The sequence below is a fragment of the Desmodus rotundus genome, chromosome 7 (genome assembly GCF_022682495.2).
Source record: "Desmodus rotundus isolate HL8 chromosome 7, HLdesRot8A.1, whole genome shotgun sequence".
Taxonomy (NCBI): Eukaryota; Metazoa; Chordata; class Mammalia; order Chiroptera; family Phyllostomidae; genus Desmodus; species Desmodus rotundus.
In genome coordinates, this window is record NC_071393.1 from 136,859,203 (window position 1) to 136,886,112 (window position 26,910).

Below are 26,910 nucleotides of genomic sequence, written 5' to 3' on the forward strand. Positions count from 1 at the left end.
CTTTCTCTCTCTCATTTCCTTTAGCGTAATACCCGCCAGGCCCATCCACATTGTTGCAAAGGGCAGGATGGCCTCTTCAAGGCTGAGTAATACTCCCCTGCATGTGTGTGTGCACCGCCTCCTCTTTACGCACCTACCCCTCCACGGGACTCCTGGGTGGCTCCCACGCCTTGGCTACTGGGATAACACTGCAGTGAGCCTAGGGGTGCAGGCACCTCCTGGAGAAAGTGATTTCATTTCCTTCCTCTGCCTGGGAGTAGGACCTCTGGGGCACATGGTCGTTCCATTTTAATTTATCTGAAGAACCAGGTGGTTAAGTTTTAAAATGGTCCTATGGGTTGGGTCCTGAGCTAGGCTGATTGGTGACTTTGTAAGAAGACATTGGGACACAGGATGGCTGTCCACATGCCCACAAGGGAGGCTGTGGAGGAACTGGCCTTGCGACACCTGCTCAGGCTCCGGGACGAGGGGCAGTGTCCCGTGTGAGCCCCGCAGGCCAGGCCGTGGCGTTAAGGCCACTGGAGCAAAGGGATACAGCGATGGGCCCTGGACGACATGACATGTCTTCAAGTTAGACTAAAATGCAGGAGCTGCAGACATGCTTTCTCTTTCTTGAATTTATCGGAGTGACGCTGGGTAATAAGCCTACGTAAGTTTCAGGTCTACAGCAGTTTAATACACTATAATACCCCATCCAATACAGCGACTGCGCGCCCGGGGAGGAGGCCCTCCCCACCGCCCGCGGACGTGACGTCATGCGAGACCAGCAGTCAGGCGGAGGCGCTCGTCACCGGAAGTGCATGTGACTGAGGAGCCGGAAGAAGCTGGCGCGGCCGAGCCGGGCGTAGCCGCTGTGGGGAGGCACCTTCGGGCAACGGAGGACCCGAGCATGGTGAGCCCGTGAGAGCCCCGCCGCTCCGTCAGAACAGCCGCGCCCGCGTCGCGGGGTCGAATGTGACGTCAGGCGTGCTCCAGGGACTCCCCTGTGGCGTGCCCAAGCCACTCTCCATTTCCGTGAAGCTGGGGATTCCGACAACGTAGAAATGAGGAAAAAGAATTATCCTCTAACTCGGGTGACTTAAATGAGGAAATACAAGCAGTTTCGACAGTTGTTTCCAGACCCCAAAGAAAAAGGCTGAGACCCAACGCCCCTGAGGTCGCCTCTGACCTATCACGCGCCGCGCCTCGTGCGAGTCCCGCCCCAGTGTCCCCTTTGGCCTATCTCGACGTGTGCCTCACGCAGAGCCCGCCCCCGGCGTGGGAGTGTTGCCTCCAATCGGCCTCTCCCACCCCGCGTGCGCAGGGCACCGCCCTCTCCCAGCCTCGGCGCGCCCACTCTGCCCCCGGCATTTTCCCGCGCGGCGCACGAGCACCACCCCCGATGTCTCCCTCGGCCTATCCCGCGCCTTGTTGGGCACGAACCCCGCCTCTGCCCTCGCCCTAAGCCTATCCCGCGCGGCGCTGAATACGAGCCCTGCCCTCTTACTGCGCGGGGGTTGGCGCTCGTCTGAGACGTCACTAGCTCGGCGAGGCGCGGACGCCGAGTTTCCTTTGGCCCGCGGCGATGCCCAAGCGGGGCAGCCCCTTCGGGGACGCGGCCCCGCTGCAGCTGAAGGTTCGCGTGGGCTGGAAGGAGCTGGGCCGCGGCGTGTGCGCCGAGCGTTACTCGCGAGAGATCTTCGGTGAGTGAGGGGTAGGGCTTTCTACCTCGGCGCTTGGGCTGGCGGTCTCCATAGGCCGCGCTCCCGGGGGCTGGCGGCCAGGCAGTAGCCACGAGGCCGGGGGTTGGGAGCAGTGAGTGGGGTGTGAATTCGCCCGTGTTCTCCTGCGGTGGTCACGGCCTGTAAGGAGTGTCCCTACATCACCAAACGGGCGGTCTCTGCGTGGTGCCGCCTTCGGGCTCGGCCCTGCAGGGATGCCGAACTTTCGTAACAGCCATGCCTGGTCTGGCTGGCGCTGCGGCCCCTCAGCCGGCGAGAGGCCGGGCAGCGGGATGTCCTGCGTGGACCGAGCTGGTAGAAGTGCCTCTTCTAACCGGAGGGATTTGAGGAGCGCGCCCTGCCTGCCAGGCACTGCGGCTGCGCGCAAGACGCCGCCTGCCGGGAGCTGCGGGGTCTAGGGGCGACTAGCCGGGGAAGGAGTGTCCCGCGAGGGTCCGGGCAGGCTCGGGGCGCCGCGGGTCCTTCTGCAGAGGAGTCCGCGGTCTCCAGGAGGGCCGGCACCCAAGCTGCGTCCTGCAGGGTGAGCGGGTTCCGGCAGGCAGAGGGTCAGCAGGTGCAAAGGCGGGAACCGAGATGCTGTCGGATTTCGTGAGGCTGGTTGTGCAGTTCAGGGTGGGATGAGAGGCGGCGGGGGCGGAGGCCTTCTCACCGGCTGCCCTGCAAGTTTTCAGGTATGTTGATGTTATTGGCCGTCGGTTTGGGCTGGTTGATGTTCTGGGGCAGCGGCAGCGGGGAGCTCATCTTCTCCGGAGGTCTGAGGCCCAGGTGGTGCCCGCCGAGCATCTAGGAAGTTTGTGATTGAGGGGGGCTGCTGTGTGATAGGGGCTTGGGGCACCCCGCCGCAGGGGCCCCAGTTCTTCACTCGGGCCACCCCGCTGCTGCAAGTGCTCTGCTCTCTGGTGCATTCGGGCTGTGCCCGGTAAACACGGAGCGGACTGCGCAAACGGCCTGTGTGGCTTGGTGGACTGGGCGTCCTCACACAAAGTGAGAGTTCCCCCTCCATTCCCCCTCCGGGCACATGTCCGGGTTGTGGGCAGGCCCCAAGGTGGGTTTGTGTGAGAGGCTATTGGTCAGAGTTTCTCTCCCTCTTTCCCCTCCCTTCCTCTCTCTCTAAAAAAAAGTAAATAAAACCTAAAAAAAGAACTAAAACCAGAACAGTATGGTTGTCAACCCTCTCCCTGGACCACGGTCCTGTGGTGTTCGCGGGGCTCCATGACCCACCCCTGGGGGGCTGTGGCTGAACCTCTGGAAATGTAGGCAGGACACTTAGTTTGAACTCATGTCTCGTGTGTAGTGAATTCCAAGCTCGAGGCCATCACCCTGCCCACCCCCTTGAGGGTGCAGGGGCCACACGAGAGCCTGGAGGGGCTCCAGGGGTGGCGGGGCTGTCGCAGCCCTGACGACTGAGTCACCAACAGCAGTCCTGTCAGTTTCACAGAGAGCCGCTAGTTTCTCCAGCTCCTCCCAGGCTTTTCTGGGACCGGCACCCGGCGTTCCATCCTGTGAAAGTGCCTGGGTGACTGGTGTGCGGCTGGGGGCAGAGCCGCCGCTCCAGGTGCTGGGCGGCCAAGTCAGCTCCGGGGGTGGTGTCCAGGGCCCACAGAGGTCCAAAAAGTTCCCAGGCACCTTCGTCAGGAGCCAGCTACTGCCAAGTCTTTTGGCAGCAGCTCTGCAGTGAGCAAAGGGGGTGCTCACCGGCCCAGAGGCCCAGCTCTGAGCCCCCGCCTGTGGATTTGTGTGTGCTCTGCAGCTCAGAGCCCCTCTGTGCTGGACAAAGCAGGCCACGGGGTGCTGGGGTCGGGGAGCAGCAGTGAGCGGAGGCCACACCTGGAGAGAGCCCAGCTGGGGCTTCGGGTCCCAAACCTTCCTGTAGGACGTGGCAGCTGGGCCTGGGTGAGGAGGGACAGAGGCAGAGTGGACCCGTGCACCAGGGAGCAGCAGGGCGGGAGGAAGATACCCGGGGCCTCGCCACACCCAGCCTGGAGGCCATGGTGGCTGTGCAGGGCTCCCGTGCTTCAGCGGTGCAGACGGGGCTTTGTCTCCCCAGAGAGGACCAGACAGCTCCTTTTTCGTGGGGCCCAGGCCTACATGCACCACGCGTGGGAGGAAAGCTGCGCTGTCGTTGACCTGCCGGAGTCCCCAAAGCCTGGCCCCATGGAGGCCCCTCGGGCCGCACGTGGGCAGATGCTGATTGGACCTGACGGCCGGCTGACGAGGAGGGGAGCCCAGGCCTGCGAAGCTGGTGAGTGAGGCTGCCAGCAGGCACTCTCCAGTGGGGTGCTGGGGGTGGGCGTGGCTGGGGCCATCCTTTCGTCCGAGACGCTGTCCGCCAGTGGGGGCCTGAGCTGTGGAGGCTCAGCCCCCAAACATCTGGGTCTGGGGGTGACGAATAGCTTCTAACCCTCAGATGGGATGGAGCGGAGACCCTTGGGTGGCCCACCTGAGGGTCCCGCCCACCTCCCCTGTGGCGGCAGCCTGGTGGCGTTTCGGGGTGCGTCTCGGACCATCACCTGTGTCGCTGGTTACAGCCTCCAGCCCACCCCTGGGCCTGTGTCAGTCTGTGACGCAGGGGCCACCTGTTGAGACCCGGGCAAGACGCCCAGGGGACGAATGCCGAGAGGCTGCCCGGGACTTAGGGAGCAGGAGTCCCAAGACGCCCGGCTCGCTCCCTCATGAAGCAGCCCTGTGCCAGGCCTGTCCTCAGGCGGCCCTGAGGCTCCGGGGAGGTGGGTGCGGGTCAGCCTGTCCTGGGAGGAGGCTGTGGCCCCACGGCCCCCAGAACTGTGAGGCCCCTGCCCTAGCTGACAGGCGGCCTCTCTTCCTCGCAGACTTGTCCGGGGCAGTGTCCAGAGCCTGCTCCTCATGCGTGCGAGCTGCAGACGGGACGGCAGCGTGTGGCCAGTGTGAGCGTGCCCTGTGCGGGCGCTGCGTGCGCACCTGCAGGGGTTGCGGGGCTGCGGCCTGCGCCCTGTGCACCCTCGTGGAGTAAGTGCTGGACCCGCGGGCGAGGGGGGTGTCTGAGGACTGTGGTCAGTGCTCTGGGAAAGCGATGTCACAGTTGGCCAGCTCTGTCCCTGGTGTGGTCTGCGGTGCTGACGTTGGGGCTCTGCTCATAGTTCTCCTGCACGGGGGCTCCTCACTGGAGCCAACTGATGGGACAGCAGGTGCACCAGCCTTGTCATCATGTCTGTGCTGGGGAGACAGAGTGCTTGCTTGTGGCACTCGAGTGTGTGAATGAGTGTGAGCCCCCCCAGTGCCTGTGCCCTGTGAGAAGACTCGTCCCCCACACAGACTTGGAGCCAGTCTGCAGAGCCACACCCAGCTCCAGCCTGGCCATCCTCCAGCCCACCTCGGGAGGTTAGGGGCGGGGGGGTGGGACAGAGTGCCGCTGGGGGGGGCCCTGGAAGGACCTGGCCCTGAGGCGGCCCCCAGGGAGTGGGACGCGAGACTGTGGGATGCCTGGGCCGCCCACCTGGGGTCATGCGTTTGATGAGTTAGGGCTGCAACTTGATTTCACCAGCCTAGTTCTCCTCCTGTCCTGTCCACGTGTGAACAGGAGGACTGGAACACGGCGCAGGGACTGGTGGGGTGGGCCCCTGTGGCTGGCAGCTGCCTCCTGCCTGTAGGGCCCTCCCAGGGCTCCCTGCCCATCTTCTGCAGCCTCAGCTTGCCCTCCTCCCGTTACCCCAGACCTCACGCTGCCCCGTCAGAGCAGGCCTGGCCTCACAGCACACATGCCCGGCTCTCAGGGCCACAGCCAGGGCCAGGTGCTCTGCCCTGTTTCATAAACCGCCGACTTGCTCCAGGCCACCAGGCATCCGGTGCCGCAGCATCCTGCCCACACCTGGCTGTCCTCCGACTGGCAGGTCGGCCTCTGGTGGACGGTGCTGGCAGCACTGGGAGCTGCTTCGCGGCAGGTGGCGGGCGCGTCTGAAATGGCTCTGACCTCTCGGTGCCACCCCAGGCCAGCAGCCTTCCTCGATCACCTCTCGACCAGTTTCCTGGCCTCTCGGGGCCTCTCCTGACACGCTTCCTCTGCGATTCCCTTGTTCGGTGTGAGCCTGACTGGATGCCCAGGAGTTGTCTGTGGGGCCTCCGTCCGGCTTGACACCCAGGCTGGGCTCCAAGTGGCTCATCGGCTGTCCCAGTCCGCAGACCCCTGGCACAGAGCCTCACTCTCTGGTGGCCGAAGTCGGCAGGTGGCGCGTCCCGAGGCCTGCCCCAGCCTGCAGTGGTTGCCAGCAGGCCGTGAAGCCCGCCCCCCACCCCGCCCTTGCATCTTCCCTCTGTGCGTTTCTTGTCACGTGTGCTTTTCCTCGGGTCCCCTCCTGCAGGGGACCTCATCCTCACTAATGACATCTGCTGCGCACGGCCCCATCTCCCAAGGAGTCGATGGCCTTGGGGCTGGCACCTCAACGTGTAAATGGGGGGGACAACTTGGCCCCCTGACACGGCCCCTCTCTCTCTCCCTGCACTGTCACAGCTGCGGCGACGTTCACGAGGAGGTGCTCTGTGCCGGCTGTGCTGTGTTCGAAGCCTGATGGCCGGAGGGGCGGCCGCCCTGCCTGGACAGCCCTACTGGTGCCTGTGCAGAGGGGTGGGGCCGGTGGGGAGGGCTTGCTTTTTGATATTTGTGCTCTCAGAGACAGACTGAATAAATCCTGTATATTTGGAAAAGAGGACTTGTTGGTGTTAGCAGTCCAAGGGTGTGGCCTGCTGAAGCCGGCCAGCTGCTGGGGGCCCAGAAGGGGGCAGGCCACCCGCTGTGCCGCTCCGGCAGCCCCAGCAGCGCCCGCTGAGCTTTATGTGAGGTGTGTGCCTGGGCACCCAACTGTTCAGGTGGGGAAACTGAGGCTGCAGTGGGTCACTTACCGGCCTATCCAGCCAGTCTTGCGAGAACGGGTTGGAGCTGGCTTGTCTGGCTGCAGGGAAGGTGACCACTGTGCCGGGGGGGAGGGTGCAAGGGGGGTGCACCTCAGGGTGAGGCCCGGGTGTCCCCCGAAATACCACACTACCGGCCCCCGTGTGTCCTCTTCACTCACACCTGCCAAGTGTGGCCTAGCCAATGCTGTAGGCACCCCTGTCTCCACCCCTCCGCTCCTCCCAAGCCCGCCCTGGAATGGGGAGGGCAGGCATGGGTGAGGGGCGCAGGGAGGACCCCGGCCCCTCCCGGCCTGCTCTGGCCTCTCTCCAAGTTACCCGTGTGCTGACATGGCAAACTGCTCTCCCGGACGGTGCTGCAGGAGACCCATGTGGGAGGGGGGCCCCAGATAAGGTCACGCTTGTGTCCATGCCCATGGCCTTGAAGCCTCTCCTGGTTGTTGGAATGTCCCTGAGGCAACCCCTGTCACACAAGGGGCCCCCCTCAGGAAGGAGCAGTTCACACTGCCTCCTGTCCCCGTTCTGAAGGTGCCTCCACGTTTCTGCACCATGCCCGCCGCTCCTGTGCCCTGGGCTCAGTGTCAGGCCTGGGAGGGGAGCGCGTCCTGGTCTCTGCATTGCCCCTTCTCCTTTTCCAATTGCGTGGGAGTGCACCTGAACCTCACCACCGGATCCAGGTGGCACGTACAGGTCAGTGGTGTTCAGCCCATTCACACAGCCCTGCCCCCATCACCACCGCCATCGCGGAGTCCCTGTCATCCCGAGAGCTGAGCCTGTCCCTGTTCACCCTGACCGCTCCAGGGGCCTGTGTCTGGGTCACACGGGTCTGTCCTGTGTTTGCTTGTTCACTTGGCGCAGTGTTGGCCTCTGTAAGGCTGAGTGACAGTCGCTGTGTGCGTGGCCCACCGTCGGCGCTGTTCATTCCCAGTCGTGGACACGGGGCTGCATCCACGTGTGTGCTGTTGGCCGTGCGGGTGGTTTCCGTGGGAGCATGTTGGGACAAGGCGGAGGGACTGAGGACCAGGCCTGCTTTTGATGTGCTCCAAGCCCAGGGATGCCGCGGGGTCAGGAGGCAGGTGCCAGGCCCTCTAGATGTCCAGGCTTCCTGGCCACACCTGCCCAGGCGCCCACTTGAGAAGAGGAAGCCTGGTCTTCACTCCACCCTCCCAACGCTGACCGAGAAGTTAGGGGTTGGGTGGCTGGCTCCTCTCCTTGCCACCAGGTGGCGCCCACCGCACGCAGGACCGATGGGGTGGGACACCCTCTGGCCTGCATGACCGTCGCCAGCTCTGGGTCCTGTGGGCCCCTTCCTGGTGGTCAGACGACCCCTGGGCATGGGGTGGGGTGAAGCCAGTGGGGACAGGACAACCAGGACACCACTCCAGCCAGTGCTGAGGGGGCTGGGGAGACATCTTCCCTTGGAGGCTGTCCTGGGGCCTGAGGGCCAGAAGAACAGGGTGCTCCCCACAAGCAAATCCAGCCACACTGTTGAAAAGACATGTTTATTGAGGAGTTTGGAGGGACAGTCTTGTTATGATAGTAAAAATACTGAAGTTGAACGTAAAAACACCACGGTACAGCGCAGTGTCTGGCCAGGCGGACACAGTGACCGCTCCTGCGGGGCATCGGGCAGGGCAGCAGGGACGTGAGGCTTCTGTAAAGGACAGGTGCTGCGGGGGGGGGGGGGGGGGCGCGGTATTGGTGGGGACGTCCCGAAGAGAGGGGCAGGGGAGGGGCTGGCCTCTGTAAGAGCGAGCCCCCAACTGCACGCGACCGTGTTACACGCCGCAGCAGGTCTCCACCTGCTCCTGCCTCGGGCGAACCTCAGCCCAGCCCCCGGCCCACTGGGGGGAGGGGGGGCTCTGTCCTCAAGCTGCCCCTCAGGGGCTGCCACGCCCCAACCCAAGGGAGGGGCCAGGCCAGTGTGCCAGTCTGGCTGCTTCTGGTGCCTCTGGGCCAGGCGGGTCAGGTCACAGCCAGGGCGCAAGGGGCTGTGGGGGCTGCCCAGAAGTCCTCGGTGCTTCCTGCGGAACCTCGTCACCTGCAGGCCGAGGCCACGTCCGGAGAACTGGATGAAATAAATTAAGAAAAAACGCAGGACAGCCTTCCTCCTGAGTGGCCAGGTGCCCCGCCCACAGCACAGACGTCTTCCCATCCGAGCCAGGGGAGCGGGGCGGCACCAGCGTGCAGGGCCAGAAAGAGCGTCCTCCGATGCAGGTTGTCTGTGCGGCTCCCTACCGCTCCACGGAGCCGGCGCCCGGCGGGCCCTCTTCAGGCCGTGCCGCTGGCCGAGTAGGAGAACTGGGGGAAGTGGGGCCTCCTCTCGCTGTCCACACACTCCATGCTGTCCTCTGCGGGTGGGGGAGTTCAGGCACCGGGCCAGGCATCAGGGACAGAGGCAGGTCCCGGAAGACTGGACTCCATGACCCTGACCCTCCAGTGCTGGGCCCTCCTGCCCTGATCTCTGCCCTCCAAAGGGAACCCTCCCGGGAAAAGCTAACAAGGCAGCCTCCCCGGGAGGGCAGCCCTGGTTCCATGGTTTGGAGCGACTCCAGTGGGAGGCAGCCCTCACCTTGGTCGGGTGGGGTGATGGTGATCATCTGGGCGGTGAACTCCTCGTCAAAATACCTGGTGTCTGTCTCCGAGGTGACCTGGGGCTTGAAGGGCGGACTGAGCTGCAGGGTGGGGGTGGCAGGCAGGTCACGGGCTGGCTCCGCACTGCTGCAGGCCTGGCACACCCACCACCCCAGGGGGCTGAGCCTGCCACCTCGGCTACAGCAGGTGGGGCCCTGCTCACAACAGCCCCTACAGGTGACAAGTGGCAGTGCAGCCCAACTTGGAGGGACACGTCAGCTCCCCCCCACACACCCAGGGAGTGCATTTTAATTTTTCTAGTTTTCTTATTTTCCTTTCTGATTTTCTTACAAACTGGGAAGGGGGTGGAGAGGGCACCTTGGAGCAGTGTGCAGGGTGGGCTCCCCCACCAGATGCTCCAGACAGCCCAGTTGCTGGGGCTCCCACGATGCAGGGAGAGTCCCCCACATAGTCCTGCAACCCACCTGGGCTGGTGAGTGGCTTCCCCTTGCGGTGGGCCCATGGGGCAGTTATGCCTCCGCAGGCCCAGCAAGCACAGGCCAGTGCCAGCCATGTGGAGGCAGGGCTCAGGGGACATGCCCCAGCCCAAGCCCTGCCCAGGTATGTTCTCCAAGCCACCCTGCAGCTTCCCCCCCAGGTGGTGGGGGAGGGGACGCGTGCTGAGTGAGGGGCCTTCCGGCCTCTCACATGGCTGCAGGACCCCAGTGTGGCCTGGCCAAGTCTGGGTGCAGAGAGGACTTGCCACGACCCAGAACACGGGGGGTGACTGATGGGGTGTGCACGCAGTAAGAGGATTCTGTGGGCAGGTGCCCTGAGTTTCCCGGCCCAGCCAGGGCTATCCTGTCCATCGAGAGCTAGCAGGGTCCTTGTTCAAGGCTGGGCAGGGGTCAAGCCCTTGGAAGGCAGGGCCAGAGACTGAGGCAGAGCTGGGCAGGGCGGGGGTGCCCTGTCTTGCAGGCAGGCCCGGGGCCCAGGCAGGCAAGTGTGGCCTGCAGGGGACGATGGGCTAGAGGCAGAGCAGAAGCGTGCTTGGTGGCGGGCGCCTGTTGGACCACTGAGGCAGCCTGCACCAGGGAGCAGTGAGGGGCATGTGCAGGAGACAGCTGGCTGGCTCCTGGGAAGCCTCCCTCAGGAGCCAGGCAGGTGGGTGCTACCCCGCTCCTGCAGCCCCGAGGGCAGGCCTGGGCTCTTCCAGTATCGTGAGGGACTGAGGTCAGACAATGGGAGGAACTGGGACAGCAGGGTAGTGCCCCCACCCCACCTCCAGCACACAGCACCCAGGAAGGAAACCACAGCACTTGAGGCCCATAGGGCGTTACTGGAAGGGACCACACACACACATAGCTCCTCCCAGGGAGGGACGGGGGTGGGGCCTGCACAGCGGCCAGGGGAAACTGAGCCCTGGGAGGGTGCGGGGGGTGTGCGCCTGTGGACGAGGGGTCCCTGCACACCTTCTTCTCATACACGTCCTGCCACACGATGCTGGCGAAGAAGCGGTGCTGCATGATCTCCTTGGCGTCCTCGGAGCCCCCTCCAAGCCTGCAGGCGACAAGTGGCCACGGTGATGGTGCTGCCACTTGCCCACACAGGGCTCATGCCACCCACCCGGCCCCTCTTCCACTGGATGAGGCCAGGCTGCCAGACAGCACTGGGCACTGGGGACAGTGTGGTAGGGACGCACGGTCCCCTGGCTGAGCCCTGGCAGGCACAGAAGGCTGGGTGAGCAGGAGCTGCTGGCGGGGTGGGGTCTTCCCGAGGGGTGTGAGGGGCTGGCCGGCCGTGGGCAGAGACCCCCCCACAGGCCGCCAGGGGGCCCCAGGGCCACGACGCCCACCTCTGCTTGGGGTCCTTCTTGAGCAGCCCGGACAGCAGGGCCTTGGCCTCGGGGCTGAGCGTGCGTGGGAAGCGGATCTCCTCCATGAGGATGAGCTCGAAGAGCTTCTCGTGGTCCTGGTTGTAGAAGGGCAGCCGGCCACACAGCATCTCGTACATGACCACGCCCAGCCCCCACCAGTCCACCGCCCGGCCGTAGTCGTTGTCTTCCAGCACCTCGGGCGCCAGGTACTCGGGCGTCCCGCAGAAGGTCCTCATGGTGGCCCCATCCTTGATGCCCTCCTTGCACAGCCCGAAGTCCGTGATCTTGACGTGCCCGTCCTTGTCCAGCATCAGGTTCTCCAGCTGCAGGGACGGGGCAGCAGAGTCAGCACCCGAGGCCCGGCCCCGCCCCCACTGCCCACGACCCCGCCCACCTTGAGGTCTCGGTAGACGACGTTCTTCTCTGAGTGCAGGTAGTCCAGGGCCGACACGATCTCTGCGCCATAGAAGCGTGCGCGGTCCTCCGGGAACACCCGCTCCCGTGACAGGTGGAAGAAGAGCTGGGGGGGTGGAGGGGGTGGGGGTCTGAACTGGGGGGCCGGGCCAACCTGAGACCCCCACTCAGTGGGGCAGGGTGGTAGGATGGGTGGGGCAGGACCCCTGCAGCTGGGGTGGCAGCACTGTCCCTGTGCCACAAGGGAGCCTGAGGCTCACACAGGGTCACCCAGTCCGTGCCAGGCAGCCCTACCTCGCCACCGTTGGCGTACTCCATGACAAAGCAGAGGCGGTCGTGGGTCTGGAAGGAGTACTTCAGGGCCTGCAAGGGACACAGGCTGGAACTGCAGCTCCTCGAGCCAGGCGGGGATGCCCCTGGCACATTGCCGTCCCACAGGCTGGGCTCGGGGGCTGGGCCACGTCTCAGGGGGAGCTGGCATCTCAGCTCCCTCTGAGTTCCGTGAACTTCGAGGCACCCCGACAGGCTGCCCTCACCCCCGACCTGGAGAGGGCGCTCCCTCCTAGCACAGCTGCCATGCTTTCTGAGGACAGTCCCCACGCGCAGTCCCCACCCACACGTACCACCCTGGCACATAGTCAAGAGGCTGGAACAAGGAGGGGCAGACGAGAGAAGCTCAGCCCTGTGAGGAGCACAGCAGACAGGGCTTGGTGGGGGGGGGCACCTGGGCAGGGTGCCAGAACTGTTCAGCAAGACCCTGGAGGCCAGGGCCCGAGTCAGAACCCCAAGCACAGTGGGGCCCACCCATGCCTTCTAGGAGCTGCCTGGCCTAGCACCCTGACGTCTAGGTGACTCTTTGTTTTTCCCAAAGGCTAAGGACCCGCCCCCACAGGCCTCTGGGCAGAGCACCCACAGCACAGAGCAGGCAGCCGAAGGTCACCTCCCCCTTTAATGCACGGGACAGCGCGCACGGCCCATGGGCCTTGCATCAGGCACCTCCACCCAACCCCTTAGAGGCCTGCCCGCCGACGCCCCAGTGCCACGGCCCAGAAGCCCCCAGCCCTGGGAGCACGGGAGCCCGCCCTCAGGCCCAGGCCGGCCCTGGGCCACTCACCGTCAGGAAGGGGTGCCGGGAGTTCTGCAGCACGCGGTTCTCCGTGAGCGTGTGTGCCACCTCGTCCTTGGCCACGATGACCTCCTTCTTGAGGATCTTCATGGCGTAGTAGCGGCCCGTGGCTTTTTCCTTCACCAGGATCACCTTCCCGAAGGTGCCCTTGCCCAGCAGCTTCAGGTACTCGAACTCGTTCATGGTCTGCGGGGGGGGGGGGGGGGGGGGGGGGGGGGGCAGCGGCATCAGGGGCAGGGGCCGAGCCTCGAGGGAGAGCGTGGGGCTCTGCACCCCACTCAGGGCGCTGGGGGACAGACAGTGCCTGGGCCTCCTGGAACCCAGGGTCTCAGCCTCGCTTCTGACCCGGGGGGTCTGACGGTCAGACTGTGCAGCCCATAGGGAAGCCCCGGGAGGGGCCGGGTGGGCTGGGGTCAGCCCGAAGGGACCCTGTGACCACCAGGACCCTGGGGCGGGGGGATGTGCTCACCACACGGTGCTTGGGCTTGGCCAGGGACACCTCCATCTCCTCAGCCCCCGAGTTGTCGCTAGGCGAGCCCGATCGGAAGTCCATCATCTCCTCCTCCTGCCGCTTGAGCCCGTCGGCCACCGTCTGGATGGCAGTGGTCCACTCTTCCCTGCAGGGTGCAACGTTAAAGTCTCGGCCCTGCCCCTACCCAGGCCTTGCCTCTACCTCCCAGCTCAGAGGTCCCAGAGGGGGCCCCAGGAGGCTGCTGGTTGGAGTCCTGGGCTGACCCCACCTACTCCAGGTCCTCAGCACTGGGGGCCCCAGCAGGACAGCATCCCCTCCCCACAAGGGCCTGAGAGCCCACCCCGTACCGCTCCTCGGGAGTCTCCACGTGGAAGGTACGCTCGATGACCGTGGTCCACTGCAGGCACCGGATGATGAAGGTGTTGGGCCGAGGCCGCTCTGTCTTCATCAGCTGGCATTCTGGGGGCGGGGCCAGCAGGTGAGCATCCTGGGCTTGCGCCCCAGACCCCACCCCTGGGTCCCGAGAAGTCCTATCCCGTCCCCTCTCCAAGCCTCAGTTTCCCTCGTAAGATGGGGCTGGGGCCCGTTCCGACTCAGACGCTGCTCTGGAGCTTTGCCACGGGAGATCAGCTGGGTGAGCCAACCCCAGTTGCCCCAGTGTCGCCCCTCCCACCGTCCCCACACTCTCTGAGCCGCCACTCGGGCCTCAACTGGCTGGAGGAGGAGTGCAGGGTCCCAGGAAGGGGCTGCAGGGTGGGGCCTCGCAGGACAACAGCCTGCCCACTGCGCCCTCTCCTCACAGGCTTCCCCAGGGTGGGGCCTGTCCTGAGGCAGCTGCAGGATGTGCCCCACCTGCACCCCCTGGGGTCCTGGGGGTCCAGGCTGGCAGGCCTGGGAGCATACACGTGCCTGGATACTGTGCACACTTTGGTCACACGCACACACACCTGGATGTCCTGCACACCTGTAATGTGCAGACACCTGGATCGCACACCCCCGGAGCTCGGAGCCTACACCTGCTGCCGAGGAACTGCGGGGATGCGTCAGGCCAGAGAGGGGTGTGCGTGAGTGTGGGGGCTGCAGAAGGCCCCTGGAACAGGTTCTGGCCCCGCCAGTGAGGCGGGGAAGAGGGGGGGTGCAGGGACGTCTGACATCCCAGCCTCTGCGTCCTGGCAACAGGAGGGTCCTCGGGCCCAGGTAGAGCTGTCTGCCAGGCCTGGGGCTGGCTGGGGGCACAGGGTCAGCTCTGCGTGGAGGGTGGCTGTGTCAGCACAGGGTGGAGGCAGACATCCACCTCCCACTAGCTGCTGGAGACCACCCAGTGCTCCTGGGACCCAAGCACCTGACGCCTATCCCAGGGCCTGGCTGCTGGACCCCATCCGTGAATCTGTCCCCTAGAGAAGCCCCTTGACCAGTGTGCCAGCCCCACCCCCACTATTCAGGCAGCTCCTCTGGCTGGCCCCACCTCCCACGTGCCTCCAGAGAACCCCCTCACCCCTGTGTGCTGGGCTGGGAGAGCACTGTCCACCGGTCCCATCCCCCAGCAGCGCGGCTGGGCCAGCTGCCTCTTGGTGCCCTGGTGCCCCGGTGCCCCAGAGCCCCAGGCCAGCTGAGGCCCCACACAGCTACAGCACGCTGGCATAGGGCGTCTGCCTCCTGGGTCTCCCCTCACTTGGGCCCCCAACTCACTTCACATCAGCCCAGCGAATGGCTGGGTAGCAACTCTGCACCTGTCCCCCAGGTACACTGGGGGAATGCTGGCCATGCCCCTTGCCCCCAAAGCATGCACAGGCAGGGCAGCCAAGGCACCAGGCCCCCTCACCCAGCACACCTGCAGGCAGGGAGCAAGGGCTCCTCCTGTCCGCCTGGGCACAGCCCACCTATGCTACGGCCAACTGACACCCCAGCCAGAAGCTGGGTTCCAGCGAGGCTGGGGGATGGATGACAGGAAGGGCAGTGCTGGCTGAGGGATATACCTGGGGTGGAGCCAGGACCCCCACAGTGGGCACTGCACCCTGAACCCGAGGCAGCCCGAGATGGACGTGGGGCTCAGAAAATGAGCCCAACACGCAGCTGCTGCTGGCCGGGTCCCGCCAGAGCACGAGTGACGAAGCTGGCTAGAAGGCCCACCCACCGCTGCCCCAGCCCCAGGGGTGGGGTCGCACCTGCCACACCTCCAAGGTATGGAGCAAGGGCACAGTTCAGAAAAGGGGCCAGTCTGCCGGCCCCCCCCCCCCCACCCCAGCTGAGGACAGAGCGGGGCCTCTGACAACCTCCCAGGGGCAGCCACAAGCTCTTCCTGGGGGTGACAAAGGCTCCCGTAAGCCCGGTGCCCCTCGTGCATGCTCATCCTGCCCCCAACCACGGGCTGTGCTAGACGGGCCCGGCTGGCTGCCCCAGGCTGGACTTCCAGCCTGCAGAGTGGGAGTGCCCAGGACAGCTGCAGGGTAACTGGCCACTAACAGGTCCCCAAGGTGACTCGGAGCCAGTGCTACCTGGTCCCTGGCAGCCCCCGGCCCCCTAACAGAGGCCCAGGGCTGTAGCCCCACACCCCGGTCCCGAGCAGGGCAGCCCCAGGCTCACTCACGTGCCACAGAGAAGTTGTTGAGGGGTGACTCGCGCTGCTCCACGTCCTGCGGCCGTTCCTTGTAGCCGATGAAGGTGCCGTCGTTCTTGAGCAGGAAGTAGCGGGGCCGCCAGGTTTTGATGTACTCCCCTGAGGACACAAGCGTGGGAGGGGCTGCCGCCGCTGGACCCACACCCCTCCCCCCACAGACCCCAGCACAGCGGCGTATGGGCAGCTGGCTGTGCCAGGCCGGGTGGGCACCCGGACAAGGGGAGAAGGGCCTGGCTGACGCGCCGCTAGCCCAGTCCAGAGGGCTTTCCTGGAGGAGGTGACAGCAAGTCAGTGTGTCCCAGCAGGCACCGGCAGCAGCTCAAGCACTAGCTTGAGCCACCTGCTGGGGGCATCAGGGCCAAGAACTCTCCCCACCCACTCTGGGTCTGGCCATTGGTCAGCCAAAACAGTTACTCTGGTGACAATGGCAGGTGGGCAGCTCACCACAGCTGACCCCCACCCAAGGGGATGGAACCCAGTAGCCGTCGGTGAGGGGATAGCACCACGTGCTGGGGACTTGGGCTCGCCTGGCAGGTGCAGGCCCACCTGCAGCCCTCGGGATAGAGCCCCCACTGCCCTCCTGTGTGAGAGCACTCCCCACGCGGGCGGCCCTGGGCACAGCGGAGAAGCCAGACCAGAGGCGGCCGCGCCCTGTGGCCCTGGACCCCAGCCCCGCACCCACGGGTCACCCAGGTACACGGCAGTTTCCCCCGAGTTTTGCGACATCAGCCGTAAACAGGCGTTCACACAGAAGCGAGCAGATGTCCTCCGTGATATTCGAGCGACTGTCATTTTTCATACTGACACCCAGAAAAAACGTTTCATTTACATTTTGCCGAGCAAGGAGTTTGCACAACAGTGGAAAACTCACTAACGAGGTAGCGGCTTCCTTGGAGGAGCCGGAGGGCAGGGAGGGGTGGGGTCCTGAGCTCTGGGCTGAGCTGAGCCCAGATGGGACAGAGTGGAGAGGCCCCTGGAAGGCCAGTCCTCTTCCCCCTTCCTGTGGGCCTGGCCTCCAAGGTCCCTCACTCTCCATGACCCTGAGTCGGGGGGGACTCCAGCCACCCCTAGCACTCTTCCCCAGGGAGCCCACCCACACAGGGGTGTCACCACCAGGCCCAGGCACCACAGCTGGCGACCTGGGCCACCCCAACTGCACTTAGCAGGGTCTCCACCCAGTCTGCCCTCCAAGCCCCTGGGGACAAGCGGCTGCAGTCTGGCCCCACATCCAGGCCCAGGAGGTGCCACCAGCCTCCCAGGTCCCCCTTCCCCTTCGATGCCAGGGGTGGGAGTGAGCAGAGCGGGCTGGGGAGGGGCGCGCCCACCTCCCGTGCTGTGCTGTGCTGTGCGGCCGACTGTGCTCGCTCGCTCCCCCCCGCCTGCGTGCCAGTCTGGAGCTGTCGGTCCCTGATGGAGTGCCTCCCGTCCCGCCAGCTGCTGCTCCCCGGGACGCTGACTGAGCGGGGAGAGTGATGAGCGCGGCGTCCGCGCAGCCCTTACATCCATCTCCATGCACCAACTGTGCCGGCCCCACTGTGCACAGCGCGACCCCCGGCACTGCACAGAACCTGCATGCAGTCTGCCACAGGCCTCCCTTGGCAGGATCCGCCCACCAGGACAGGACACCCTGGCCCCCAGGACCTGCCTCAGCCAAATGACCCTGCCCTCAACCAGCTTTCACCCCAGTAGCCACCCCAGGGCTGGGAAGGTTCTAGAACCCAGAGCTGGGAGGGGGCCCAAGGGAGCAACACAAGAGGGAAGGGGCTGAGGGGAGGGCACCCTGCCCAGGTGAGCCGTGTGGGGAGGGGGTTCTGGGGGAAGGACCATGAGCCTGCTGGGCCCTCCAGCAGGCCCCAGGCACTGATGCAGGCCAGGGCTGCCCCCCACCCCCACCAACCCCAGGAGCCAGGTGACACCTGGGGGGGGTGCCGGGAGGCTAGGGCCAAGGCCCCACCAGCTTGACTCCCCAGCTGGGACCACCCCACACCAGCTGCCAGGACATGGGAGCCCATGGCCAAGCTGGGGCAGGTGCTGGGGCTCGATTGCCCACCCCACCCCAAGAAACTGCTAGCCGGGTGGCAGATGGGCAACATGGGTGCAAGTCAGCACCCCTCAGAGTTCTCTCAGAAGCCCAGCCCCTCCAAGACCTCATCCTGCGGAGCCCCTACCAGGGAGCCTGAACCCCCCAGGCCAGGCCAGGCCAGCCTACCCGCTGCGAGGGCCTCGAGCAGCAGCCGTTCTGGCCGAGCTGGGGCTACAGCTAAGCCTGACCCCCATGTGAGGACCGGGGCTTCCCCACCTCCTCCTGCCGCCCAGGGCCCCTCTGCTCCCCGGTGTGTGGCCTCCCCCAAGGGTCCCTTCCACTGCCCTGACCCTCTCGGGAGCCACTCAATCCCACGGGGCTGCAGGACTCCAGACAGAGGGGATGCCTGACCTGCCACAGCCAACCTCACCCTCAGAGCCACAGTGCCAGGGCTTGGGGACAGGGCCACGTGCACCGTGGCCCAACACTGCAGGCCGGGCAGCGGCAGCAGACTGGGGCCGGGGCCTCCTGAGGCAGACAGCCTGAGGGGCAGCTCGCCATGCCTAGGCTCCCTGGCACACGGCACCTGGGCCGTGGCCTCCCCGGATGCCACGCCCTGTGCTCCCGAACACCTTCCGCAGTCCTCAGTTCTCAGGGAAACTGCTGGATAAACACTTTGCCGCAGTGGTGGTGGTGGTGGCAGGCTCTGGCAGGGTGCCAGGCGGTGCCGAGCTGTTTCTCCACAGCCAAGCGAGCCCCAGCAGGCCCGGGGAGCGCCGCCAGCTGACAGCGGCGACCGTGCGGTCCCCCGCCGACGACACATCCATCGCACCGACAGCTGCCGGGCGCCCATTTACCTTCCCCAGCACGGCGAGCAAACAGCCCTGCTGACAGCGGCCCATCCATCGCTGCCTGCCAGGCAGGGGTCACCTAGAGGAGCCCCACTGCCTGTGCCCAGGCGGGTCCCATGTCCCCACACCAGCAGGGCACCTGACCGGGGCTGGGGGAGGGAGGGGCCGCACCCCACCCCGCAGTCTGTCAGGGCATGAAAGGCCAGCATGGACAAGGGAGGACAGAAGACAGGAGAGGAGATGTCTCTGGACCCAGCAGAGGCTCCCAACGCACCCAGGTCCCGATCCCACTGCCCTCCCAGAAGGCCCCAACCAAGAAAGGCACAGTCTTCCCGGCTGGCCAAGGTGGCAGGAGAGGGAGCCAGCCGTACAGGAGAGAACAGCCCAGCACTCCAGCTGCCCAGAGGACAGGTGGGGTGCTGAGCCCCCACTCCCGGTGGACATGCCCCTGGGAAAGGACAGGAGCACCTCCCAGGGCTCTGGCTGCTGAAAGCACCTGCCCCAGGGACAGGGACAGGTGCACTCCCCAGGGACACTGGCCACAGCCACAACCCCTCCCTGCAGACCCTCAGAGGAGCTGGCACCACACTGCTGCATATAAGTGACCCCTGCACAGTCTCAGGCAGGGGCCTTTATCCTCAACTGCTGCAGCAACAGGTACCCTCTGTGTGGCGGGGGTGGTGGGGCCAGGCCAGGAGGGACCACGTCCTCCAGAGGCCTCCACCTTGCAGCCCTGACTTGGAGCCACAACCACAAGGGTACCCTCTCTCAACCCCTCTCCTGCGGTGACGGAGTGGCAGTCCATGTACCCCCCACCCCCCATCATCTCACACCCCTGGCCTCACCCCACACCCCAAACTCAGCTGCCCCTGTGCCCCAGCCCTGCCCCAGCTGGAAGGCTCCCCATGTGAGTCTCTGCCTGGGATCCCACCAAACGCACCCTACAGTGCCCTGGGACCACCGTGGATGGGGCCACTGCCAGGGCCTCTGTGCCGGAGGGATAGCTGGGGAGACAAGTGAGGGGCTACGGTCCCAGGTCACCTGGGCACCCTGCCCAAAGCCCCCAGGCCTGTCCTACATCTCTAAGCTGTAGGCCTTTTATCTCTCACAGTCATGAGCTGCTGTGGGCAGGAGGGACGGATGTGAGTGAGGGCTTGGGGGAGACACTGATGGGAGCTGGCCTGGCTCCCGGCCGCAGCCCCACACCCTCAGCCAACCTGCCCCGGGGCCGGGTCTGGGCCAAGTGCCTTGTGGGGGAGCCGTGGGGCAGAGCTGAGGCAGGCACAGCACACAGGCGGAAGTTCAGGGCGGGGGCGGCCATGAGAGTGGGCATGGAGACAGCCAGCAGCTCCAGTTACAGGCAGGCCCTTGGGGAGGGGCTGGCCCTGAGCCTGGTGGGTGTGCCTGGGCACAGGGGACACCAGCGGGAGGGACCAGCCCCGGGACCTCGCCTTGCTGCACTTCTAGGAACTGGCCTGATTCGACCCAGCCAGCTCCTGGGCACAGGTGGTATGGGGGACACAGCAGGGGCTGCACCCTGTCCCCCTTTTCTGAGATTCACTCCCAGCCACACTCTGCTGCCCAGGGTGGCTGGGAGTCCCAAAGGCTGTCCCCAGGCCCGGGCCCTCCCCTCTGTGACCTCCATTGAGTCTAGTCCAGAGCAGTCCAGAACACCCAGCACCCAGGAAGGAGGCAGCAGCACCACCCACTGGGGACCCCAGGTACAGGCCGGGGCCAGGGCGGGCCGTGGCTCCTCACCCCCGCCCCCTGCGAGAGGCCCAAGCTTCCTCTTTTGTTGTTTGTTTTGAAGGGAAAACTCCACACACTCCCAAAACAGGAAACTTAGCCCCACGCAGCTGGCCCAGCTCGGCCACAGCCACGCACAGCCACGCACCACAGCCAGCAGGCCAAGGCGCCCGCCCTCCCCGGCACGTCCAGCCAGCAGAGGCCCAGCAGCTGCGCCCCCTGCGGGCCTGGCAGCCTGTGGGGACCTGCTGCTCAGGGGCAACTCTGGACCCTGTGGATGTGGGACATGGCACAGGCTGCCCTGTGAACGGGGGACCCAAGCCTCAGCCACAGGGTGGGGTGTGGATGAGACCCAGAGTAGCCCCCCTCAGCCCCCCCAGCCAAGCTGGCACAGAGGTGGCACCCACCACTCACCACTTGGTGCCACTATGGCGGTTCCTGCTCCAAGTGGGCTAAACGGGTCCCCAGGCCGCATCCCTAGTGTGTCCTCAGCAAATCGCTGCCTCCTCCCAAGCAGGGGGAGTGGGGGGATGGCAAGCCACCACGCCCCTGTCTCAGGGCCTCACAAGGAGCACAGGTGGTGGCCACTCCATGGCGGGGAGTGGGGGCTGGCCATGACTGAGGGCTGGGCTATGGAGGGGCCCCGGAGCCCACTACCCCAGGAGCCCTGCAAACAAAGGCCCACCTGGCACAGCTCCTGGGGGTGAAGGTAAACTGAGGCGCAGGCACCCAGCCCACCACACAGGTGACCCCTTCCAGGCAGAGCCCCAGGGACAAGGGAACCCCACACCCGCGGGCAGGCACTCCTGGACCCCACCCCTCAATCCTGGCTTGCCGGGCACCCGAGGCCCGCACCCCACTCCTTCCCCAGGCCCAGGGCTCTCAAGCCTGCGGCCCCTTCCCTCACCCTGTGTCTCTGTGTCTAGCCACTCTCCTGTCCATAGGTGGGAGACGCACCATGGGCTCTGGGAGCGGGGTCCCAGTGGGCACAGGGAGTGTGGCAGGGGCGGGTCACGCCAGAACTGAGCACAGACTCGGGCCTTGGCCTTCGCACGCAGTCTGAAGACATTACCGGGGCCACGGGCGGGGCTCAGCCAGACCTGCCTCCTGGGGCAGGAGTGCCCCAGATAGACCGAATCTTTAAAGATGCAAACGTTTGACCAACCTCAGACCCCAGCACTCAGGGCTCAGATGTCCACCCCCCAAGGGGCATCCGCCCACCTGCCCCTGCAGGGCCCACCGACCCTGAGCTCACACAGGGACATGGGGCCTTGGAGGGTGGCCACAGCTCCCCCATGCCCACCTGCACTCTGCACCTAACCCCAGCCAGGCCCAGGCACCAGGAGCGGGGGAGGGGGGACAAAGACTCAGACCAGCATTGCAGGTGGGGTCCCTGCCCACCCCCAGGCCAGACCTATGGCCCCACTCCACCCAGAGCTGCCCCCATGAGGCCCTGTCTTCCTCCTCTAGCCCCTTCCCCTGAGGCTGTGGACAGGGCAGAGGGTCGGCCAGGAGCTGCAGGAGGAAGACGTGGCCCAGGGTGGCTCTGGGAGGCTTCTCCGAAGGGGTAGCAGGGAAGCGGCCCTTCTGGAACTGCCGGCAAGCCAAGGAAGCGAGGTGAGGGCTGCCAGGCAGGCGGCTGAGTGGGGCTCGGACCTGCCTCCTGCCCCTTTCCCAGGTCAGCACACAGCCCTGACCCCGCCCCCCTCCAGAAGAGCCTATTTCTCCCCTGCCTAATGGCACCTCCAGCCCCACTGGGAGTCGCCCCAATTCCCCCCACAACTCACTGAAACCCCTACTTCCCACCAGCACCCAAGACCTCTGCACCCTCACGGGGTCGCCCCAGAGCCCAGCACACGGGAAGGGTTTGCGCGTCTGTGGGGAGGAAACCCAGAGAAGGATGGCGGGGGCGGCTGGCAGGGAACCATGCCTAGGGCACACAGGTCCCCAGGAATGGAGAGCAGGGGAATGAGGGGGTACCCACAGGGCCAGGCCTTCCTGAGCGAGCCAGGGTGGTGTGGGCAGGACCCAGGGCGGGGCACAGTGGGACGCCCCCCTGCACAAGGCACCCCCCACAACCCCACCCCGCACCCCGTCCAGCGGGAGGAGAGCATTCTCGGCAGGGGCACAGGGCCCTCTCCTGCCTGGATGCCAGGGCCTGGCTGCACCCACCCCGCTAGGCATCCACAAACCACTTTCTCAACTCCAGGCTCCCCTGCCTCCACTTCCAGTGAGCGGACGGGGAGACTGAGGCCGGAGACATCCAACGCGCTTGCCCTTGAAGAGGGACATGCAATGGTACTGGAGTCAGGACCCCCCTCTGGGCCGACCCCCGACCCCCAGGCCTTTCAGAAGGCTCGCACCCTGACAAGCAACCAAAATTCACCCTGGGCACCAAAGGGCACAACTGCTGGGGCCTGGCCAGCGGGCGGACACCCCGGTGACAGGGGCAGGGGCCCAGGCACGTCCCGGGCCAGCTCCTAACCTAACGTTCAGTCAACAAATGTTTGCCAAGGTCAAGGCACCAGTCCCAGGGGGCACAGTGTTTCTGCCAGCGGCCATCCAGGGGGAAGAACGGGCCAGGGTAGGGGTGGGGGTCCCCTACCCGAGAGGCTAAGCAGCCAGAGCAGGGCCTGGCGGCAGGCTGCCACATAGGAAGTGGGGTTCCCAGGGAACACGGGGGTAAGCCTTGGAGGAGGGGGTCACCAAGGCAGGCCGAGGGGCTCCCCATGGACCACAGGCCCCTGCAGCCTGCTGCCTCCTCTGACAGGAGGCCCCGAGGACTGTCCCCAGAGCTGCCCAAGTGAGTTCTCAGAACACACGGCCAACCACATCCTTGGCCCCGCTCTGAGCTCTGCAGCCACCCCGCACCCCTGGGGAGCTGCCGTGTACCCCACAAAACCCAGGAGACCCACCTTCGCCACCCCTCCCCATCTGCTCTGTCGGCGTCTGAGGGTCCCCCTCCAACCGGCCTGTGGGCCCCATGAGTGGGGAGAGGAGTGCCCTGACCCCATCCTCCAGTGGCTAGTGGGCGGGCAGCGTCACCCCGGCACTGGGAGCGCAGGAGTGAGGGGCTTGGCGGCCCATCCCTGTCCTGGGGCAGGAGGGAGGGGCCGCTCCAGCCAGTGGGTGTCTGGGTGTGTGGCTCTCCCCCAGCCCAGGCCCGAGGGGCACGGGGCCAGGCCCAGCACCCCTGCCTTGCCCTCAGGAGCCCTCAGGCAAGTGCCCAGAGCCACCAGTGAGCCAGGCCTTGGCCTGGCCCCAGCATCCTTACCACCTTCCAGGAAAGCAGGCAGGGAGGTGGCAGTGGCTGTCCCACCACCGGGGCCCAGGCAGGCAGCCACTCCATCGCCTTGGGCCTCACCCGCCCCCACCCAGGGGTCCTACCAGGCTGTGCCCTAAACGCCAGACACCCTGGGCCAGCCCCGCGCACTCACCTCGCTTGTGCAGCCAGCCCTCCTTGACAACCGCCCCGTCGGTCATGGTGCCCGGGCTGTGTGCTCGCTCTGCTCGCTGCTCCTCGCGCGGGAGGCTCTCCCAGGGCCCAGCAGCGCCCACAGCCTCTGGGAGCAGCAAAGGGACGCGTGAGGCTGTGTCCAGCTTGGGGCCCCCGCTCCAACCCGGCGGGGAGCCCACCCTGTGCCTGCGTAGTTCTCAGAGCCCCACCACCGCACCTGCTGGGAAGCTCTTGTTCCCGGCGCTGCTCCCTGTGCCTCCACCGCCTCACACCCTCATCCCATGGCCTTTGCACAAACCTCTCCTGCTCCCCAAAGGCCCTCCCAGTGCAGCCCAGCCCCCTGACCAGCAAACGCCACCCTCTCCAGACAGCTCCCCCACCCCCCGACCCCTCCGGCCCCAGGCCCTCCATCTCCCCACCCCTCAGTAAGGATGCCTGTTCTCCCTCCCCATGGTGTTCCACCCACATGCTGGGGTCCCCAGCAGGGCATAGGGACATCCCCCCCACAGCCTCAGACTGGGAAAGGAGGAAATTCAAGCGCGAACACAGCAGGGCCAGGAGTGTGGGTGGCGGACGCCCTGGGTACCCTCCAGGGCGATGTGAACCACCCCCCTCAAACCCCAGGCCCCTCCTAAACCACAGCGCCCCCACCATCCTGAATCTCGTTCATTCATTCCACCAGGCACTTCTGGTTTTGCCTGGCCTGGCGCTGGGGACAAAGAGAGGTTCAGACGGGTCCTGTCTGTGAGCAGCACCCAGTCCAGGGTGGTTACAGACCCATAATCACAGCATTCAGGAGGCGAGAGATGGGGGGCGCTGTGCAGACCTGGCGCCGCCCTGCACTGTCCCACTGGCTGCCCTCTCCCCAGCAGACACTCTGGCCATTCATCATGCACAACCCCCCCGCCCCCCAATGCCCTGCTGGACGAGCTCCTGGGCATCCCTCAAAACCCAGCCTGGGCATCCCAGCCTCTGCTGGCCCCCCAGACGGGCACCCCAGAGGGCAGGCCCTGGGACACTCCTCCCTGGGATCCCGGGCACGGCAGAGATGAGGACCACTGAGGACTTCCAGAAAGGACCCCAGCAGGGGTGCTCAGCCGCTCTCTCCAGCAGCACCTTGCAGGAGCCGGCACAGGGAGGAGGCTGCACGGCAGGGCCTGAGGCGGAGCGTAGAAGGGCGGGGAGACCCCACTCACTGCCTGGACAGGGCAGACACGTGTGGCCCGAGAACGTGCTGACGCATTCAGCCGGCCCGTGGGCAGCGACGGGCAGGCAGCGTGAGGACAGGGCTTGGAGCCCCAGCGTGCTGGGCCCAGGGGCTCTGGTGACACTTGAGTAGGTGTGGACTGCAGGCAGCGGACTGGACTCAGAGACCTCCGGTTGCCCCCCTGTCCCCACCGGGGCCTGAGCAGGACCCGCTGCTGACAGAGTCAGACAGCTGTCGAGAGCCCCTGTGTAAAAATACATCTGTGCACACTCGGACACAGCCAGTCCTCCGGCCCGCCTCTCCACACAGGACAGTGGGACTGCGGGGACCCGCTTCCTGCAGCCTCCAGGCCGAGGGCCTCCACCGTCACCATGTGCGGCTGCTGTTGTCATAAAACTCCAGCGGTTAGAAGCGCGGTCTGTGCCCTGAAAGGGTCCCTGCCCCCCAAACACTGGCCTGTGCACTGTACACTCAGCTGGTGGGGCAGGGGACCAAGCCCTCACCCAGGCACCCACCCTTCACTTGGGCCAGGGGCTCAGATTGCCCGGCGGGTGTCCTGGAGCCAGGCGGGTCCTCAGAGAGAAGGTAGGGGCCCTCTGGCCGCACAGCACAGGCCTGTGCCCCAGCCCCCACCACCCTCACCCCAATCTGGAGTCCAGGGCCCAGCTGCCCTCCAGGCCCCAGCCTCTGTGAGCCCACCAAGTTCAGGAAGCAGTTTCAGGACCCGGGAGGGTGAGTCCTCCTTCGTGGACTACTGAGCACCACAAACAACTTTTTGTCTGTGGCAAGATGAGGTCTCCAAGGGCCCACCCACAAACTTGAACGAGGGCGGGGGCCAGCCTCTTCCTAAGGCCCCTGAGCGCCTCCGGTACCCCGGCCAGCCCTGGCCCGGCGCCCAGAGAGCGCCCGCGGGGCCCCCGCCGCAGGGGCGCCCCCCGCCCCAGCCCGCCGCGGCCGCGCCCCTCCGCCCCAGCCCGGGCCTCTCCGGCCGGCGGGCCGTTTCCCCAAGGTCAAGAGGGAGGCCGGGGCCGGCCGGCACCCCCGGCCCGCGCCGCTCGCGCCCTCCCCGCCCAGGCCGCGCTCGGCCACTTCCTGCTCCCGCGCCTCCATTCCGGCTGCGCGGCCCGCGCCCGGCCCCGGCGGCCGGGAACAAAGCGGCGGCGCGGGGAGGAAATCCGGGCCCCGGCGGCGGCGGGCGGGACTCACCGGGCGCCGCGTCCGGGCGAGCGCGGGCCTAGCCGGGCCGCGGCCTCCGGCGCCCGCCGCTCCGCATCCCCGCGGGCCGGGCCGGGGGCGGGCTGGGCGGCGCGGACCGGCGGCGGGCGCAGTCGGGCGGGCCTCGCGCCGGGCCCGGTGCTCGTGCGCGGCCGCGCTCGCGTTCTCCCGTGCCTGCTGCGCGCGCGCTGGGCCGGCCGCTGCTCCGTCCCGCCGCCGCCGGCCCGCCCCGTCCCCGCCCCGCGCGCCCCGCCCGGCCGCCCGCCCACCCGCCCACATCCGCCTCCGCCGCCCAGCGCCCCCGCCCGGGCGGGGGCCGGGGTGGGGGCGCCGCCGACCCGGCGCGCGCCGCCCGGCCTGTCCCCGGCCACGCCCTCCGTAGACTCAGTTTCCCTGTTTGTCCGGCGAGCCACAGGACTCCGCCCCTCTCTGGCGCGACCAGAACGAATCCCGGCTCTGCCTCCCAGGGTTGGGGGTGGGGTGCCGCAGGCTGCAGGGTAGTTTGACACCAGAATGCGCCCCAAGTGGTAGCCCCCGCTGGGAACCAGGGAGGGAGTGACCGGGGCTGCTCCGACAGACCCAGTCCGAGGACCCTGCCCCGCGGTGCGGTGGCGGGGACGGTTGGCTGGGGTGGGCCTGCGAGGCCGGCGGCCGCATTGCAGACCTGAGAGGGGAGGCGGTGGAGGCCCCGGTCCGAGAGCAGAAGGTCGGTCTCTGAAGCGACAGGGGT

At 66.5% G+C, this 26,910-nt stretch overlaps 2 protein-coding genes across 2 annotated transcripts; one reads left to right on the forward strand and one right to left on the reverse strand.

Annotated features, from left to right (window-relative positions):
* The first annotated feature begins 1,470 nt into the window (after window positions 1-1,470).
* SIVA1 (SIVA1 apoptosis inducing factor) lies at window positions 1,471-6,398 on the forward strand. Its single transcript, XM_024567917.4, has 4 exons — window positions 1,471-1,682; window positions 3,769-3,963; window positions 4,550-4,706; window positions 6,205-6,398. Exons 1-4 carry the CDS (start codon window positions 1,565-1,567, stop codon window positions 6,260-6,262), a joined length of 528 nt encoding a protein of 175 aa, XP_024423685.2. The 5' UTR covers window positions 1,471-1,564; the 3' UTR covers window positions 6,263-6,398.
* Window positions 6,399-8,088: 1,690 nt separating this feature from the next.
* On the reverse strand, window positions 8,089-26,409 carry AKT1 (AKT serine/threonine kinase 1). The gene is made up of 12 exons (XM_053928529.2): window positions 26,172-26,409; window positions 23,739-23,864; window positions 15,652-15,780; window positions 13,412-13,523; window positions 13,062-13,209; window positions 12,581-12,778; window positions 11,761-11,829; window positions 11,447-11,572; window positions 11,032-11,375; window positions 10,649-10,736; window positions 9,175-9,277; window positions 8,089-8,953 (listed from the first exon to the last, which is right to left on the reverse strand). Exons 2-12 carry the CDS (start codon window positions 23,782-23,784, stop codon window positions 8,874-8,876), a joined length of 1,443 nt encoding a protein of 480 aa, XP_053784504.1. The 5' UTR covers window positions 23,785-23,864; window positions 26,172-26,409; the 3' UTR covers window positions 8,089-8,873.
* Window positions 26,410-26,910: the final 501 nt, after the last annotated feature.